The 19,605-nt window shown below is 32.2% G+C and overlaps 2 protein-coding genes across 3 annotated transcripts; one reads left to right on the top strand and one right to left on the bottom strand.

The window, feature by feature from the left end:
- Nucleotides 1-3,338: 3,338 nt before the first annotated feature.
- On the bottom strand, nucleotides 3,339-7,839 carry LOC105792195 (probable LRR receptor-like serine/threonine-protein kinase At1g63430). 2 transcript variants are annotated; one of them, XM_012620641.2, is made up of 13 exons: nucleotides 7,432-7,839; nucleotides 7,074-7,212; nucleotides 6,882-6,953; nucleotides 6,649-6,792; nucleotides 6,401-6,550; nucleotides 5,796-5,912; nucleotides 5,646-5,710; nucleotides 5,168-5,416; nucleotides 4,867-5,072; nucleotides 4,642-4,774; nucleotides 4,403-4,560; nucleotides 4,034-4,249; nucleotides 3,339-3,884 (listed from the first exon to the last, which is right to left on the bottom strand). In XM_012620641.2, exons 1-13 carry the CDS (start codon nucleotides 7,514-7,516, stop codon nucleotides 3,639-3,641), a joined length of 1,980 nt encoding a protein of 659 aa, XP_012476095.1. In that variant the 5' UTR covers nucleotides 7,517-7,839; the 3' UTR covers nucleotides 3,339-3,638. The 2 variants fall into 2 exon arrangements, with proteins under 2 accessions (XP_012476095.1, XP_012476096.1); XM_012620642.2 differs by lacking the exon at nucleotides 7,432-7,839 and having other exon boundaries at nucleotides 6,882-6,976; nucleotides 7,074-7,215.
- A 10,244-nt stretch (nucleotides 7,840-18,083) lies between these two features.
- LOC105793688 (protein LURP-one-related 4) lies at nucleotides 18,084-19,157 on the top strand. The gene is made up of 3 exons (XM_012622536.2): nucleotides 18,084-18,398; nucleotides 18,487-18,705; nucleotides 18,790-19,157. Exons 1-3 carry the CDS (start codon nucleotides 18,162-18,164, stop codon nucleotides 18,922-18,924), a joined length of 591 nt encoding a protein of 196 aa, XP_012477990.1. The 5' UTR covers nucleotides 18,084-18,161; the 3' UTR covers nucleotides 18,925-19,157.
- The last annotated feature ends 448 nt before the right edge of the window (nucleotides 19,158-19,605 follow it).

Genomic DNA, 19,605 nt, shown 5'->3' with positions numbered 1-19,605 from the left:
CGTTTGTTTCTAGCCTAACATCGTTCAACCCTTATCTGCTCCCGCTTTTGCCCACCAAAATTTCCTAATTGCCTTAGTGATATCATCCGTAATACCTTTCGGCAATAGAAAAATAGACTATAAGTTGGAATAGTTTGTAATACTGATTTAATAAAAATCTCCTTACCACTATAAGAAAAAAGATGTTTCGTCCAACTCTGGCCATGCTTAAAAATGCGATCCACCACCCATTTAAACACATGTTTTATTTTTTACCCACCACTAGGGGTAGACCCAAATAGGAGTCAAAATCTTCAACAACACAGACTTTCAGAACAAAATTAAGAAGACTTCTAGACTCATACGAGTATTGCGACTAAAATAGATCGACGATTTCTCCAAATTAATCTTCTGCCTCGAGTTCCTCTCAAACAAAGCCAAAATATACTTTACAGCTCTAGCCTTCTTTTCCTTGTTCTGAAGAAAAAGCAAACTACTTGTTCCGAAGAAAAAACAAACTATCATCTACAAATAAGAGACAGTTCACCCTTAGCCCCTGTTGACTAACTCAAATCCCTTTAACCAATTGTTATCTTGAGCCCTTTTAAAACCTTGCATGCATAAGTGGAACAAATAATGGGATAATAGGTCACCTTTTTTCAACCCTCTTTCAAGATGAAAGAAGTTGGTAAGTTGGCCATTAAACTTCACACAGAATGACATGGTTGAAACACAACTCATAATTAAACGAGTCCAATTATTAGAGAATCACATTCGTGCCATAACAGCCTCCAAAAAACCCCCCATTTCACTCCATCATAAGCTTTACTCATGTCAAGCTTTAGGGCACATCTTTTATTCGAACTGTTCTTAGAACACCGAACATAGTGGATAATTTCATGAGTCACAATTTCATTATCTTGTATCATTCTTTCTGGTACAAAGCACTCTGATTCGCATGTATGCACGTAGGGAGAATAACTTTCAACCGGTTAGCTAGTGTTTTTTGAGACCAACTAATTGACAAAATTACAAAGGCTAATGGGTTTGAATTTAGACAGATCATCTAGTTGGGCCACTTTTGGGATCAAGACAATAATTGTTTGATTCACCTCAACCATATCCATGTTACCATTCAGCAAATCTAGGCACTAGCGTATATTATCTTGTCCAATCACATCTCAAGGTCTTAAAAAACAAACCATTCAGCCCATCAAACTCAGGAGCTTTGTTAGGGGTCATCTGTTTCAAAGATACTAAGATTTCCTTAGCCTCAAAAGGCTTATCAAATTTAGCATTCATAAACACATTCACGTAGTTGTCAATGCAATCAAGCTAGAATACAATTTCGAGGCCCAACACTCCTCAAAACGAAAGTGGCCTTTTTCTATTCGTCTTTCAATCCTCTAACTCAAACCTTCAGTATCCAAAAGAATTGAGAAATGATCTGACGCCGTATGTGGCTCATTAGAAGTACAAATATTAGGAAAAGATCCTATTTAGTCTAAAGAGGCCACAAATCGACCCAACATTTCTTTAACCATCTTTCATTACCCCTTTTAATAGTCCATGTCAAACGTCCATAGTTGGGCTTGATGTCCACTAGCTCTACTTCACTGAGAGCATCACCAAAAGCATACATTTGGGCTTAGGGCCTCCTTCTCCCACATTGTTTTTCTGATCCATTAAGGATCTCATTAGAATCTCCACCTATAAGCCACGGTTTATTTGAAGCCCATTTAAGTGATTTAATTAAATTCCAAGAATGAATCCTTTGAGAAGAGATGTTATCGCCATAGAAGCCTATAAATCGAAATGAAAATCCACCATTTACCTTAATGTCAACATCAATGTGGTTAGGAGAGTAAAAAATAAAATTTATCGAAAAATTAACACCCATAAAAGCAGAAGGCCGTTGGATCTATTATTAGAATTAAAATGGATACAACCATGCATTAAACATCGACGTTTTATGCTTTCAACCTCATTATCCAATAGCCTAGTTTCACAAAGAAAAATTAATTGTGGGTCATTGGAGGCTATAAGCCTTTTAAGAGCATGAATTGTTCGAGGGTTCCCAAGTCCTTGGCAATTCCAACATAAAATCCTCATGGCTCACATCGAGATTGATCATTAGCCTCCTCTGCTTTGGTTGTGAAATTATCACCACCCGAATTGGTAGACCCTTTATTTTTCATTGTCTTGACACGAGGCTTTTTAATCGAAGATCTAGCTACCGGAACAAAGCAACCTTGCACCTCTCTTCTTTTCCTTCCATCTCGGAAAGTTTTCTCCTTCCCCTTAAAGGAGGAACTCGAAATGAAATTAGCTCCCCCTTGAACATTCATATTCGGTCTTTCCCTCCCTTCTTCATGTGTAAAGGTTGAATTGCCCTCCACAAAAGACCCATTACCATCCTTTGCAGTTGAATCGCTCGAACACTCTTTTGGAAAAAATTCCAACCTTCGTTTTCTTTGGATACGAATGCCCCTAGAAGATCTTGCGAATAGAGGCACACACATCCAATCCCTCATATTGGAAAACTTCACAATTTTCATCGCAAAGGCCTTTTGACATCACACAAGAATCCACCAAGTGGCCAATTATACCACACTTATAACAAAACGTTGCTAATCGTTCATATTTGAACAAAGCATAACACTTGGACCCATCATCTTTCGATCCAAGTAAAATCACACGCCTAGAGGCTAGGTGATATCAATGTGTACTCGCAAAACAAAGTATTCTGTCCAACCCCCACATGATTTATTCCTATCGATCGCGTCGATGTCACCCTATACTTGTCCAGTTCGAACAACTATTTCTCGCTTCATCCATCCTACCAGTACCTCATAAACACATATCCACAAGGCCACCAATGATAAATTATGATCATTTGGACCAAAAGTCCCCTCAATGTTCTTGAGGACTAGGATATGTGGATCAAAATTCCACAACCCCATTTTAAGGAATTTCTCCTTATAATTCATTTCGCCAAACTTAAACAGAAAAACGTTTGGGCCAAGTGCAGAGAAAACCACAAGTTTATTTATGTATCACACATTTTTGAAAACCCGGGAAATACCTCCTTCTTGATCGTTTTAGGACCAGAAAGCTTCCCCACCACCCATAGGTCCACCTCCGGGATGACATTTTCTAAAACAATGCCTTCTTCCTCCACGAAAGAAAGCTTGCTAAACATATCGTGTAGGAAACCGGCCATAGAGAAAGGCGAAAAGAAACAAATAATAGCAATGCGCAAAGAAGAAAAGAGATTTACCAAAATCGAAACAGAAAAAGTAACTCGAGATCCTTAGCCCACAGCTAATGGGTTCTTTTTGCTATTCCATACGACAAAATAAACAGCCAACAATTTCATTTTATAAGTGGGGACAACGAGCTTAATTTACATATATAGTGAAACTGAGTGTACACTGATCCATGGGAAAAGAACTAAACCAGTTGTATTGTTATTTTCAGAAAAGAAAAAATTCTGAAAACATCCAAGGTATACAAATGAAGTGGGATTTTTCAGTAATTAGATGAACCCCAAATGTTTCTTTTGGCGTACAGCATTTACAAAGATTGAAAGGAAGGGAAAAAAAAGGGTAAAACTGTATGTATTTTGATCTAATAGTGTGGTTAGCAGCTTCAATTAATCATGATGAAAGAGCAAGTTCAGCCCATGCCAAAGAAGATGACTTGAGCTCAATAGATACCGACGTGTCAATGCTGCTCTCGAGCATGAGGCTTATTTCCTGCATGGATGGCCGTCTCGAAGTGTCTGGATGAATGCAAAGGCTTATGATTTCGCAGATGAGTTTGAGGTCATCGTACGTGAAATGCTTTAGTTCAGGGTCCACAATATGAGACATTACTTCCGGTAGTTCAAGATAGTCCTTGGCCTGTAATATGTAGGGAAGCAACTTAAATGTTGCGGAGCATATCGAAAAGCTAAAAGCTTTGTTTGTTTGCAAAGATTATATAAGTTTCTATGTTACTCCGACGAGTAACATAGATAAAAAAAGTTACAGCATTTAGAAAGATTGCTTACCCAATCTATCAAAGACCCCCTGTCCTTGCAAAATGGAGGCCTACCACTGATTATCTCGAGTAGAAGTATGCCAAAAGCATGTATGTTTCCCTGGATATCAAGATGACGATTCTCCACAGAACTGGGAAGTAGACACATGGCTCCATTGCTGCCAATAGAACCAGAGTTCTTTTCTGATCTAGCAATAATAGTCTTCCAACTTTCAAAATCAACCAACTGCATCACCAGATACCAAGACTTTAGGCATGACAATAGAATTTTACCACACAGCAACCTCCTTTAGATAAGGTCGAAATGATCCTAACTCGAGTATCCCTTCTTATGAATATAAATATTAGATGCTCATAAATAAAAGAGGTAAGGAGATACCTTGGGGGAAAAATCCTCTGTAAGATACACAGCACTAGAGTTTAACTCTGATATAGTGAATGGTGGCTCAAGTTCTGCATGAAGATACTTGAGTCCTCGAGCAATGCCGAGAATAATTCTCATACGTCGTGTCCAAGATAGTTGGGATCCTTCTCCATCTGCATTAAAATCAATTACTCGGATAAATACCAATATAAAAATGTTTATCATTATATGTGAGCAAGAAAGAGTATGCTTACAATGCAAATGCTCGTGAAGTGTTCCATTTGATGCATATTCAAAAACAAGCATCCTTGTAAATGGACTGATCTCCCTACAGTATCCTAGTAGTTTCCCTACACTATCATGATTCAATCTTGCCAAATCTGCTACCTGAATAGCAATTTGAACCAAAAAACCCAGAACCAGATCACTCCAAGTTTTGCTCATTATACAACGAAACTATTAAATGTAATAACAAGTACCTCTCTCTGGAAATATAGCTCAAGGTAGCCTGTCCAGTGCTCCTCTTTAATGGAGAGGGATATCACAGCAATTTCAGGACCACCCTTCATGGTGCCTTTGTAGACCAAACTGTCCAGAGAGGAACCGATAATGTTGCTGAAGTCTTCACAAGCTACTTCAAGCTCTTGTCTGCTATATTTAGTCACATCTTTCAACAACTCAGAATCTGCAGAAAATCACAATGTGAATCAATATTGCTTCGAAGAGTACACTACCGAAGTTAATTTGAGCAGTAGATAATGTCACATGTAGCAAACTAACCTACATATACTGCCAACTGTTCCTTCTCACTCGCTGATTTCTTCCAAGGGATTATGATTGCAGGCTTGCTATTGCATCTATGGAAAGCAGTACGGAGGGCAACAAGAAAGAGAGAACCCACCGTGATTCCTGTTGCGATTTCAAGAGCTAAGAGCCAGGTAGGTTTTGATTCTTTCTGATGCTTTGGAACGTCTTCAGTAGGCCGATGCTTACTTTTGGGTACTTGGTGACTTTTGGATGGAAAAGCACCTAAATAAGGAATACTGTCATTGTCAATTACTTCAGTGACAATACTGAAATATTCTAATGGTCATAAAATCATCAGTTTGCATAACTAAGAGTGATAAATAAATAAATAAATTCATGAATTTTGAAGTTCAAGATGTCGATAATAGTCAGTTTGACTTAGCCAAGGACATAAGTTTCTGTTCAAATATCATCATCCACGCCACTGCCAAAGGCAAGATGTAATACATACCACATTGTGTGCTAGGACGCTGTTTAACATCTTTGTCCCGAAGACAGTTCCCTTGAAAGCTTGCGCTGCATTAATCATATGGGATACCATGAGGCAACTGGATAAAAAAAAAGCCAAAATGGATCTATGACAAAGGCAAAGAAAGTATACTTTGGAAGGTTTGTCAAACACTTAGGTATGCTTCCAACCAAATAATTGTAGGAGACATCCACCACTTTTAACCGAGATGAGCGACAAAGTCCAGTTAAGTTTGAACGAGAGGCATACCTGAAGTGAAAAGAATTACGAGCAATCAACTCTTAAACAGTAACATGATTTAACTTGGGTGGCTAAATTTCTAGAGAAGAAGCCTGCAATATTTTCAACTTCTATGACCCCATATAGTGGTCTTTTAACTTTAAACTAGCATTCAAGTTCTAAGGGTGAAAAATATACTCTGAAAGTAGGTAAAGTTGAGAGTTTGCCGTATCCGACCATAAAATTCTAGATAGCACATTTGGCATTCTATTTAATGGCTATTCATCCTCCGCATTTTGCAAAGATAGTTGCCGCTGGCTTATTTTCAGAATTTGCAATGATGATGGATTAACACCAACAAATATAGTCCTGTTTTCTACCAGAATTGTATGTCTAGAAATTAGAACTGTTCATTAAGAAGGTATATTGGGCATATTTCCTAATGAGAAGTTCATCAAATAGAATTGTTCTTCAGAGATCAATAGAACATAATTCCATTTTCACAATATTCTGCTTACATTCCATGCATCTTGGCTGAAAATGCTGAATTGCTAGCAGCAGGAACAGTTCCTTGAAGCTTATTTCGATCGAGGATAAGTTCCTGAAGATTCTCTAAATTCCCAAGTTCAGCAGGCAGGCTCCCTGTTAACCGATTTGACTGAAGGTTTCTGTGATAACAAAGGAAACCGAAATATGAAAAAAATGCATAAATGGCCAAACAAAAAAAACCACTTCCTTATAACAAAACACATGAAATGTTCATTACAGCTTTGTCACACCGGACAAATTCCCTAGCTCCGGAGGAATAGGACCAGTCAGTTGATTCATCCCCAAATCCAACACTTTGAGGGACTTCAAAAAGCCTAGTTCTTTAGGTATTGTTCCAATCAGATTGTTGTCATGTAAAGTTCTACAAAACACATGAAAGTATACATCAACCATTGTAAAAGTTGAACCAAAAGCATCATTTTGAACAAATAAAGACTAAGAAAAACATACAGTTCTAGCAAGTTGGTAATTTGGCCTATTTCTGGTGCAAGAAATCCCTTCAAAGATGAACCGGTTATGTTTCTGCAACATAAGGAGAGACATGACTATGAAAAAAAGCATCAAATTGCGTAGATATCCACCATTTAAATGGGATCAAAACTGGTTAAAGAACTTGGAAAAGTTGGCAGATCATATACTTACATCTTTGTAACATGTTGCCTCTCTGGATTACAAGTAATCCCAAACCAGTTACACGGATCAGCATCTAAAGCATTCCAGTTTGACAAAACCAGATGTGGGTCTTCATATATAGCTTCTTTAAATGTTGTAAGAGCCCAAACTTTAAAAAAGAAAGAAAAAGAAAGTTCCCAGCTCAGTGAGAAATATTGAACCTAGAATTATAGGAATCCCCTAAAATTCAAGAACAGAAATCTAAAAGAATAAATTTGAACACTGTGAGAGACATGATTAACAGTTTAAAGCCCTTATATCTACCAACATTTTCCCAGAAACCAACTTATATCTTGGAAAACAAAAGAAAAAGAAAAAAGCTAGTTACCTTCATTAGTAGGGAAAAAACTGCAAGTGGCTAAAGAAACTCCATAGCCAAGAAACAAAAGCAAGAAATAAATGTACGGTCTCATAGTACTCTGTTTTATGACCGGCAAGTAGAATTCATCAACCAGAAAGAAAGAAGGGAGTAGAAGATGTGGGGTTTATGAAGACACTGAATACTAATCAGCTGAAAAATGGGGTTGCTTTGTTAAGTATAGAAAAAAAAATGAAAGAAAGCAAAAACAAAAAATAAAGAAGAAATGAAGATGGTAGGAATACTAAAGTAGTGGGTTTAAATTCAAGAAATTGCAACCACCCACGAAAGCAAATCACTTGTTAAGAAAAAGACAATACGATACTAAGGAGTAGAGAAAAAGTGAAGTCTTTTGAGTAAACTAAAACAAGACAAAGAACAGATGTGAGCGAAAACTTGGATTCAAAGAGAGGTTTTGTTTTGGTTTTTGACTTTTAATAATAAAATTAGATTTGGTTTTCAACATCACATAAATAACTATAATTTTCTTTCATCTACAAAATTATTTGATGCCATTGTTTATGAGAAAAAAAAGTAGAGTGTTACATAGTCAAGAACCCGAGCATAAATTATAAAATTAATATATATAAATAATTTAATTATTTTGGGATAAAAGTATAACGAAAGTTTTTGTATAGATTGTATTTTGTTCTTTATATTTAAAATATAGACAATTTAGTCCATATACGTTAGCATGATGTGTACGTGACATGCCTTGTGTAATTATTTGATTATTTTGTAATTATTTAATTATTTGATTATCTATCGTACATGGGGTAAAATGCAATTTGACTCTTATTATAAAGGTCTCTATAATACTTTTACCACCATTTTGGGCAACTCGATTTGAGACTTCATTGGTTCATAAATTTGGGCTAAAAATCTTATATTGTCATACTTGGTCCATGTGATAAAACATAAAATTTAATAGAATAAACGTTGAGCGTGCATAACAAATAAAATGTAATATTCACCGTTCTTACTATATTACAATAAATTGCAAATGTATATAGTTAAGGCACATACTTTCTTTCATATACTACAATATTACAACTCCATATAATAAGTATTTAAATAACAACTCGATAGAGTAAGTAATAGATTGGGCATAAGCTATATTAAGATGCTAGAATTTAAAAATCTTTAATATGTATCGTTTTAAAATTCTAGTATTTGTGATTATTTTTAAAAAAATTTAAGTTACTGAAATTTCATAAATAACATAAAATATAAAAAGGTATATTGGAATTAAATAAAATTACATTTAGAAATTCATTTTTATCTTCTTGTTAGATCACATGTATTAAATAAAATGAATTTAAAAAATTTTGAATAGGGTTTTGAGTAACTTTTGAAATTAGTTAAAAAATTAAATTTTCTATCATATTTATCTCAATAAGTTAATTTATTTTAGAATTTTAAAAGGGTAATTATTCTATCCACGGTTAATGGTTAAAAAATTCACAAACCTAAAATAATGACATCAACACAAACTCGTTTGTGGAGTGTTTTACTCGATTAATAGTGTATAGGATAATTATCCATATCAAAAACCTAGTTAGAAATGAAAGTTTTCCTTCAAATTCTTGATTCTTGATCTAAACATAATTTTATTGTATTTGTTAAAATGCTTTTAAACATCTGAAAACGAATTATAATTAAGCCAATTAAATTTTTTAATTTCAAAATAAGCTTTTTAAATCAAGTACCCGAAATGTGTAATTGTTGAAAGGGAATAAAAAAAAAATCATTTACCTAAAAGTGATCGTGTCAAACTAAAAAGCTTTTTCAAAAGAAAAGCTTCTCCTTTTGTTAAAGCTTCAACCAAAAGCCAAAAATGCCTTTGAACCTAGAAAAAAAAGAAAGCCAAAAAATGTGACAAAATTGTATAGTTGGTCATAGGCAAGCAATAAGGGCTATGAGAGACATGGACACACAACCAGTCCTATCTTCAAATAATAATAATAAAATCCCAAACTCAAAACAGCATAGAAGGAATTTTCATGACTTTAAAAAACCATAGGGTAATTAAATAGCACATTTATAAATGAATAGAAAATGATATAATTAAATGCAAATTATTATTAAAGTGGGAATTTATGGACCGTTTAAAAATTGTGATGGGGAATTTGCCTTTTATGGTTTGCTATGTATTGGTGAAAATCTTTTTGCATAAAAATAGAGAGATAAATCCAAAGGGTGGGTGACACTAGACATGGACATTGTGTTTGTTTAAGCTTGAAGGGCCCTTTGTCACAATGCTCCCAAGCAAAAGAGTTTAAGAGGTTGAGTAGGTACAAAGGGAAAGCTCAAATTAAGAGCAATGGATAAGCTTTATGATATACAATTTCAAGTTCCATAAAGTATTATTTAAAGATGGCAATAGAGCGAATTGGGATAGATATTGTCACTTGTCACTTGTCCTACTTTATTATAAATGTATACTTTTGAAAACAATTATCTCCTTCATGGATGTTGGATGCATCCAACCTCACTTCATACCGCCCTGCTTCAATTTAATTTTTTTTAGTTATTTCTAATATTTTGAATATTTTTAAAGGCAAGAAAGTATTTAAACATAATTTTTCATTGAAAAATTATTTAAACATCAAACATGACTTTTTTTTATAAACACATTTTTACTTTTTTAATAGTTATAACTGCATAAGGGTAAAATAATAATTTCATATAGTGAAGCGAGGCAGAAAGGGCAAGCAATTAATATATATGCTCTATGCTGACGGTCTAAAAAAAAGACCCATGCATCCTCTTTTTAAAAAACGTTTTCACTTCATTTCAAATGATCAATTTAAAATTTTAACGTATGATTCGAATTTTACCAATAACCCTAACTTAACTACTCAGCTATCAAATCCATTTCAGATTTGGGTCAAATTAAAGCTGTGTTTATTTAATTAAAAGTCACTTAACCTTATGGCTTACTGACACATTTCTACCATTAATTAGTTTCCCTTAGCAAGCAGCACCTCATCAGAATTGGCCATTTTTCTGCAATCGTGAGATTTAATGTCTTAGACAATAAGGTTGCTCCTCCTCTTTGGTGTCCACTTTTCCCTTACAATATAATAATCTTTGGTAAAAGCAAAATCAGAGTATCATTTCAGTTTCAAAACTTTTTGGGCGATCCTAAACCTAATTTAATGGTTGAGAAGCCAAAAATGTATGCCTAATAATCTGAATATTAATGGCTTGGCACTGTGGGATTGGATAAGCTGTCTCCTTCACTTTGTAAGTGTTGGTTCAAGAAAAAAAAGAATTTTCTAAGTTTGGTTACAAGCTTTAAAACCAAGACTGCTCATGATTTGATGCGGTTCCTTTTTTCTTGATAAATCTTGGTATACTCCTCTTAATTGTGGGTGCTTAAATTAATGGTTAAATTATACTCTACGCTGTGTATATATAGAGAGGGGTTAAAGTACCGGAAAGGTCATTATATTTTAGGGATTGGATCAAATTAATCATTTTATTATTAAATTGATTAATTTAGTCCATTGTTATTAAAAAATCAAATAAATCTAAATTATAACAGGGTTAGCATTTATTGCATAAAAATGTCTAGAAAACTATTTTTCAATTGCAATTTAATCCCTAACAAAAGATTTCATTTATAAAACCACAAAATTTTAAAATTTCAACTATGTTAAACAATAAATGACATTTTTAAACAATAAATGTTAATTCTATTCTAGTTTGACCTTGTTTGGTTCTTTTTAATAATGCAGAATTGCATTGATCCATTTAGTAATAGAATGGCTAATTTGATCAAATCCTATAATAGAAAGACCCCTTAAGTACATTCACCCTTTTTATATTTCAAAATTTATCTCTAATTGAATCCGCAAGTATAATATTTTAAAACAAAAAAGAAAATCACTTGTATTTACAGTTTTGAAAGGATGAAAAGTGAAATAATGGCAATTGGCAAAAGTTTGAATTATCATATATTTTCACATAGTCTCCTAAGTTGAAGTTTGTGTGATAATTGATTGTTGAATCCATGAGGTAGGACTGTGATTAGTGGCATTTGTCCCACCATCTAACACTACAACTAACAAAAGTGCTTAAACCTAACCTAATTTTACTTTCCTTTTTCTAATCATCATCGACTCACAACCTTATACATTGCAATTCTTGCAAAAGATCTTTCTTTTTAAAAAAAAATGTAAATTTAAAATTTAAAAAAAAATATCATCCATCATTTTCAATATTTTTTATTTAAAATCTATACATCTTCATCGATTAAATAATGATGCATTTCAGAAACCTTGGATAAAACTGAGCTATGGCAGCCGACAAATTTATAGGATGATGGATGTTAAACAAAGACGATGGACGCTGGGTTAGGTTGAATATGTATGGTTAATTAGTGTTGAAAAACATGCCACCTACCTACTCTTCCTAACGAATTTCACTTGTTTTCAAAATATTTAGGTAAGGATTTGGGTACATCTACAATGGGAAGAGTTTAGTTTTTCTAGTAGAAGGAAATTTTTTTTTTAATGAAGTTGTTAGATTAAAATGATTAAAGTAAAATTTTAAAATGGGAATAACGATTTAGAAATTACTGCTTTTAGACATTATATCGCCAAAATTTGAAGACATCTATTCACATTTAGTTTACTCTCCAATTTTAATTAAATTATTTCAAAACCTAAGTAATTAAAATAAAAAAATCAAATATTAAGAAGTGTTAGGTGTAGTGGCAAGCCACATTGCACTCCCAAAGAAAGAATGAAGCTTAAACTTTGAAGACGACATTACATCTACAAATCTTAAATATGGACTGTAAAACATATATGAAAAGTACAAAAAAAATCAAATAACATAGAAATTTTAAAAATTACACAATTCTTATTATTAGAGATTCAATTCAATAAAATTGTTACTTTTCAAAATGTATAATAAAAACAATTCTTTATTTTTGCAATCTAAAATTATAAATCGTAAATTTAACAAAGCTTACTTGAGATTAACAATGATTAGATTTACAATTAGAAAAATGAAATTTGACTTCTTTTTTAATAATATGATTGTATTCTAGTTTTTATTATGGATGAAATTGTTGGTTGAGAAATTTTTAATAATATCAAAATTTTATAAATGATAAGGCAACAAAACTTAGGGATTAAAATTTGTAAAAAACCCCTTAATTTCAAAATCATATAAATTACTTATGGATGTTTTTTTTGTAATTACTTATGTTTTAAATAATTAACTAGAGTTGGAGGGTAGGTTAAATATATTAGGGTGTATAATAATAATTTCATAACTTTAAAATTTGATGATGTGGTAAAATTTTATTAATGCTGAGAAACTTTTGTTTTTAGAATCATTCTAATTAGACTTGCCCATGAGCCAGGCCACTCAGCTCGGTCTGAAGACCCGTCCAAAAAGTGAGAGTGTTTGGATAAAAATATAGGCCTAAAAAATGGGCTTGGATAAAAAAAAACTCGTTTAAAAAACGGGCCGAGCATTGGGTAATGCTTTTTCGGCCTGCCCCGACCCAACTCAAATTTGAAAAAAAAAATGTTGCTTTCTTGCTGTTTCACTATTATGTTGCTACCATTTTTTTTATTATTGTTTTCATATTGTATAACTCTTAATTTATTGTTAATTTTTGCTACTATTTTAGAGGCATTTGCTTGTTAAATTGCACATATCTTAGTGTTAGTTATGTATAAAGATTTTTTAAATTTATTTTCAATTTGTTGAGGAACATTAATTTTAAGGTTTTTAGTGTATTATATTTAAAAAAATTATATAAAAAATTTAATGCGGGCGAGCCGAGTCGGGTTGGGCTTGAGGTTTAACATTTTTATCTAGGTCAGACTTGGGCAAAATTTTAGGCCCATTTTTCTATCTGGGCCCAAGTTTATCAAACAGGCCTAAAATTTTATCAAGACCCAACTCGAACCTGACTCGACCCACAGATAAGTCTAATCGTAATATAAATGATTTCTTTATTTAAATCCAAAATGATTTGAGGAAATTTAAAGTAAGACATCAAAATCAGACTCAAATTTATTATTTGAACCAAAGTTTGTTTTGTTTCCGGTTACATTATTATTATTTTCCACTTATATAATAGATGTTTCCTATAATATTTTGAGGAATATGGTCGGCAAGTAGAATCACATCAAAAGGAATAAAAGTAATGATACCCACAAGATGTGAAAGCAGATAACTTCCAAGTTATTTCAATGCATGCATGCAGATAGTTCACCTGGACCACGCTGCAACATGAGGCCGTTTTATGTTTTTCCTTTGATAGTTCATGACTCCACACTAAAGGATTATATCATGAAGAATCTGAACGTTTCTAGTTGCTTAGCTCATTAAATTTTCTGAAATTAGTTATAAAAATTTAAATTTTTATTATATTTATCTAAACACTTTAAAAGAATAATTATTTTGTTCACTGTTAATGGATTAAAAAACTCCACAAGCATAAAAACAAATGGCATCAACACAACTACACTTGTAAAGTTTTTTACTGCATGAATACTTATCCATTTTAAAAAATATTTTAGTCCAAACATAATCTTAAAAATGCTCTTTAAACATCTAAAAAAGAATTATAAGTAAGTCAATTAAATTATTTACCTAATTGTTGAAAGGGAATAAAGTTTTTTCATTTGCCTAAAAAGCATTTTAAAAAGAAAAAGCTTCAACCAAAAGCCAAAAAAAAAAAAAAAAAAAGGTCACAAAATTTTATAGTTTGTCATTCATAAGATTCATAGGCCAGCAGTCACAATGCTGGGTTTAATAGGTTGAGTAGTTTCAAAGGGAAAGCTCAAATTAAGAGCAATGGGAAGCTTTATGATATACAATTTCAAGTCTCATAAAGCATCATTTAAAGATGGCAACAGAGCAGGTCGGGAAGAATATTGTCAAATTCATTTATTTATTTATTTATGTAATAGTTTAAACATATTTTAATAGATTGAATTTGAGTAGACCTTATTTATTTATGTAATAAAAATTTCTAATGGGAATATAAAACTTGCAATATTACAAACAATAAAAAAATGTATATAAATACTTTGTAGAATTTGAAGAAAAATGGAAAGAAAAAAGTTTTAATTTGTAAATTTTTAGTGTTTGAGGAAATGAGATATATAAACATAATCTTGACCTCGCCATTCATGGCAAGTTCAAGGTAATATTTGTATTAGATTTATGAAAGGATCTTTGAAAATGACATTTGATCTTGATATTTATAGGTGTCTTATATAATTACATTTGTTGAGTAGAGATTGGACTCTTTCTTGGAAGAAGCCTTTAAAGTGTCATTCGTTGAGAGTCAATGAACCTCTCAATAGTGAAGGTATTGTACTCGGGGTGTCTGTACTCAATTTTATCCCCGTGTTTTGCCTACCGACTTCGCAGAAAGCCCTTGACGAGCTCAAGAAGTTAGATTGTGTTGCCCTTCAAGGAAATGTAAGCATTTGGCCTTGATGGAGTTCGAATCCACACCCTTATATGGGATTAGTTGGTTCAAGTGGTACCATTCTTATTTGCATTTCCATGGTGAGCAAGATGCTCTCACTCTGTGAACTTGACAAAGACTTTCTGTGAAGTTGGGAGACAAAACCCAAGGATAAAAATGAGCACAAACATCCCAAACATAATACCTTCACCATCAAGGGCTTCTTGATTCCTAATAGACGACACTATGAAGACTTTTTCTAGAAGATAGTCCAACCTCCCCTTTGCAACATTTAATTGAGAGTCAACTTTATCAAAATTCTTTAAAAAAAAAAGAAAAGAAGAAAACCTGTCCCACCATATTTTAGAAAAAAAATCAATTAAATTGATGTTTATTATTTAAAAAATTTGGGGGTCGAACTCAAATCAGTCGTAGGTAAATTTTTCTTAGCTTGAAAAGATTTTATGTCCAAATAATCCTCAAGCTGGTCCTAACAGTCATAAAATTTGTGTCAGTTTTTATCAAATTGTTTCAGCATATTAATGTGGGAGGTCGACTGTCAACAACCATACCCTGTTCAATTTTACGTTGTTTTTTCATGCTCATTCAAAGAGTACATGACAAAAGACCAAAGGGAAAAAATCCTGGGAAAATGTTTTCATTTTTAGATTAGAGTATGGATAAAAGAAATTGTGAGATTGGATTTGATTTGATTTTTGGAGTCATGTAAAAGTATTATGGGTTTTTTTTATATTAGAATTTAGATTATATTTTGTCTTTTTTTTAAAAAAATTAGTCAATGTATGTTAGATTAAATAAAATATTAAATTTTTCTGTTAAAAATTTCATCCATTTGTATTGTTAAAAATTAATTTGGTTGATGAAATAACCACATAATGACACCTAGTCTGTCACGTGCTGACACATATGAATCAATTTTTAATAGTAGAATTGGATGAAATTTTTAACAAAAAAATTAGTTTGTTTTTTGATCTAATGTACATACGCTAATTTGTCAAAAAAAATTGATTAAAATAAATAAAGTACAAAAATTTTTATTATAGGGGAGGGACCAGCGGGATCATTGCATTCATTGGGGATGTTTATTTTTTTCATTATTTTGTGGATTATGACAGATAACAGACCAATTCAAGGTGTTCCAGAAATCAATTTGATACATGACAATCAATACAGGGATGAACTAGAAGCATCCTGCACCAGGAGCTGGTCCCAAATTCCATTAATGGCTTCCATTTTTTGGACTCTTGTGGGTTGTGAATGCTGTTGGGAGGTAATTTGGTTACCCAATGTTTTAGGGCACTGGGGCTTTTTGTCTGTTTGAAAACAAAATTTCAGGTGATCAGACATGACAATACCCAGATGTTTTACCTTTACTCCCAATCCGAAACCATGAAATCATAGTTGTTTTTTAGTTGGATGGGCCAATGCCCAATTGTGCTTTCCCAAGCCTTTGCCACTAAACTAAGTACACCACTTTCAAACGCCATAATCTTAATGGGTCTCACCAAGATGACCTTTGCTCTTAATGTGAGAGTGATAAGATGATGTTTTGTGTATCTAGTCTCGAACTGGTTTTTACACATGATATTTATTTAATTGTTATGACTTAAATTTTGAAATTTAAAAAATAAAATTTTAAAATTTTAAAAATTAAATTAAAAATATAAATTTTAAATTTTAAAAAGTATATAAAATTATGACATATTTTAGCAAAAAATGTATGTATTAATTTGGTATCTAATATAATATATACACATAGTTGCACGTTTTTTGTGTGTTTAATGAAGTAGATGAATCCATATTGATCACCCTAACCTTCATAATCATATGTATTATATCTTATATAATTAAATCCTAAATAAAAGCATTGCCGATGCCATTATAGCAGTTAGAAGAAACATTTGTATTTGTATTCCATGTCACATTAATAAAGACGAATATGGAAGATAAGATAGTAAAATGTTTTTATTAATTTTTATATGTTCAAAAAATTATACATTACAAAACCTTTTGTTTGTCACGGTGACTAGACTTTATTAGTAAACTGTTAAAAGAGTTTATCAATCAACTCTACTATCCGAACACAACTTCAAAAGTTTATATATATGGATTAGATTAGTATCACAAATTAACCAAACATCAACTCAATTAGATAATAATAAAATTTTCATTATTTTTCATATAATGTTGGAGGCTGGTTGGTATAAGGTGATGAGAATATATATGAAAATGAATAAAATAACATAATTCAACCGATAATAATATATACAAAATTAAAATATTTGATGTCCCTGTTCTTCGTTACGTCAACCAGCTCCAATACATTGTACACTTTAGAAGCAGAATTTATAAATAAAATATTAGAGTTTTGGGATTAGCTCAAAAGAGTTGATTTTTGTCATTAATTCAACCATTTCTTTTTCCACTACAAGAAACATGCTTTAAACAGTCCTTTTTTTTTTCTTTTTCCAGCAGAAGAAACATGCTTTAAACATGGTTTAAATATTAATCTCATATGACTGCATTTTCAGAGTTAATATGTAATTTGATATCTGAACTATATTTTATCTTTTAATATCATACTTGTAGGGTTATTTGTTTTCTGAATTTTGTACCTATATATAAAATTTTTCTGTCAACTAATTTAAAAACGAAGATAATGTTGTCGTCAAAATTTAATATTTCTCATAAAAATATGAAAAATTATAAAATTTTCGATGAATGCATGTGTTTTCGTGTGATGGGAGTTCATTTTGAAGAACAAAACGAGGAAATAAAAAGAAAATAAAACAAAGGGAAATTTGGGAAAAATGTATTTTTTAAATATAATGTCAAATATCAATTGTAAATCAGTCTATTAATAATGACTTGGAGTAAACTGTTTAATAGAATAATTCCACAAGTACCAAATTGGAAATACATTTAAAAAATTACAAATACTACATTGAAAAATAAGATATAATTTAGGTACCAAACCACATATTAACCCTTAATAATAGGATAAGATAAAATGGTAATGGGGGAGGTTTGAAATTTTCTTTTATGTCATTTTCCAATTATTTTATAAGCCTCCATGACTGTCACATTGCCATGTTTATATATATATATATATATATTATAAATAGAAGTTACAACTCAATTCCTAGAGGCATATAGCTTACATAATCCCAAGCCGGCCATTCTCATTGAAGCTCACCTCAACTTTCTAATTTTTTGTATGAAAGTTTAGATGGCTAAGGTTCATCCAACTGAACCACAAGTTTCCGGTCCCTGCAGCATGAACTCTGCAGGTAAGGAAACATTCACTATATGGATGAAATCTCTTGTATGCCACACCAATGGTTGCACCGTCTTTGATTCAAAAGGCCAGATTGTGTATCGTGTCGAAAACTACGACACCAAAGGTAGCAGTGAAGTTCATCTCATGAATCTCCACGGCCATGTTCTCTTTACCATTCTAAAAAAGGTACTACACACACACACACACGCATATATACATATAGATATAAGTATATAAACCTTGAGATTTACATTACGTCCTTGATTTTTTGCAGAAACTACAAATATTGGGATGTTGGAATGGATATAGAGGGAACTTTACTAGCAGAAAGAAGGAAAAACCCAGCTTTCAAGTCAAGAAATGTTGCAGAATTCTACGGGGAGACCTAGTTTGTGAAGTTAGAGTGGGGTTTAACAAGTACTTCATGGTTAGCTTAGGGAGCAAGAAACAAGGATTTAAGATTGTAAACTCGGGTGGAGATATTATAGCAGAGGTAATTAAATTAACACCATGAAAGTAAATATACCTATGCTATGCTAAATCATTTATCAAGCAGTAAAGTTAAGTCTGGTTGCAGGTGAAGCAGAAGCAATTACCTACTGGAATGGTGTTAGGAGATGATGTCTTAACTTTGGAGATAGAGCCAAGTATTGATCAAGCTCTTACTGTTGCTCTTGTTCTCGTTTATGGATTGATGAGTAGGAGATTGTAGATAACTACCAGCTTCAATTTTCAGAAATTTGAAGTGTAAATACATGTAGTTTCATGTAATTCTTTTGATTCTTTTCAGGATTGGTAGATTTGTTATTGTAATTGAGAAAAGCAAAGACTTAGATAGGAAGAGAACTGTAAAAAAGAGAAGGGATTGTATGAAACTGTAATTTTACGTGATTTTTCCTCTTCAATCTTTATTTGTATTTCAAAATGAGATTTGATTTTTGTTTTTGTTTTTTGTTTTTAGAAGATATTGTTTATTATTTTGATTTGTAAAATCATAATGCAAGGTTGATGCAATAAGAAGGGATTGGATAAGATGTGATGAGCACAACCAGTCTGACCAACCTCATAATTTATACATATTTATTAGTATATGTTTTATCATGAAAAAGAGTATGTATGAAATTATATGATTATTAAGTGTTGTGTGTATCAGATTGATTCCTTGAGCAAAGTGTAGGTGGCAGAATCGCATGGCCTGACAACAAATAGTTTTTGGATAGTGAAATTAATTCTTTAACATCATTGGGAGTTAGGGATTATTAGGAGAGATGTATTTGTACAGAATTCACTTCACATACGGCATTCTTGACGGAAAAACCTGAAGCTTTTTCTAGAATTGAATTAGAGACAAAATCTAAAAATTCTGCCTACAATGAGTAGCATGAGCTATAAT

This window comes from Gossypium raimondii, chromosome 8, assembly GCF_025698545.1.
Source record: "Gossypium raimondii isolate GPD5lz chromosome 8, ASM2569854v1, whole genome shotgun sequence".
NCBI lineage: Eukaryota > Viridiplantae > Streptophyta > Magnoliopsida > Malvales > Malvaceae > Gossypium > Gossypium raimondii.
Note: the sequence above shows the minus strand (reverse complement) of the source record. Positions and strands in the feature narration are given on the sequence as shown.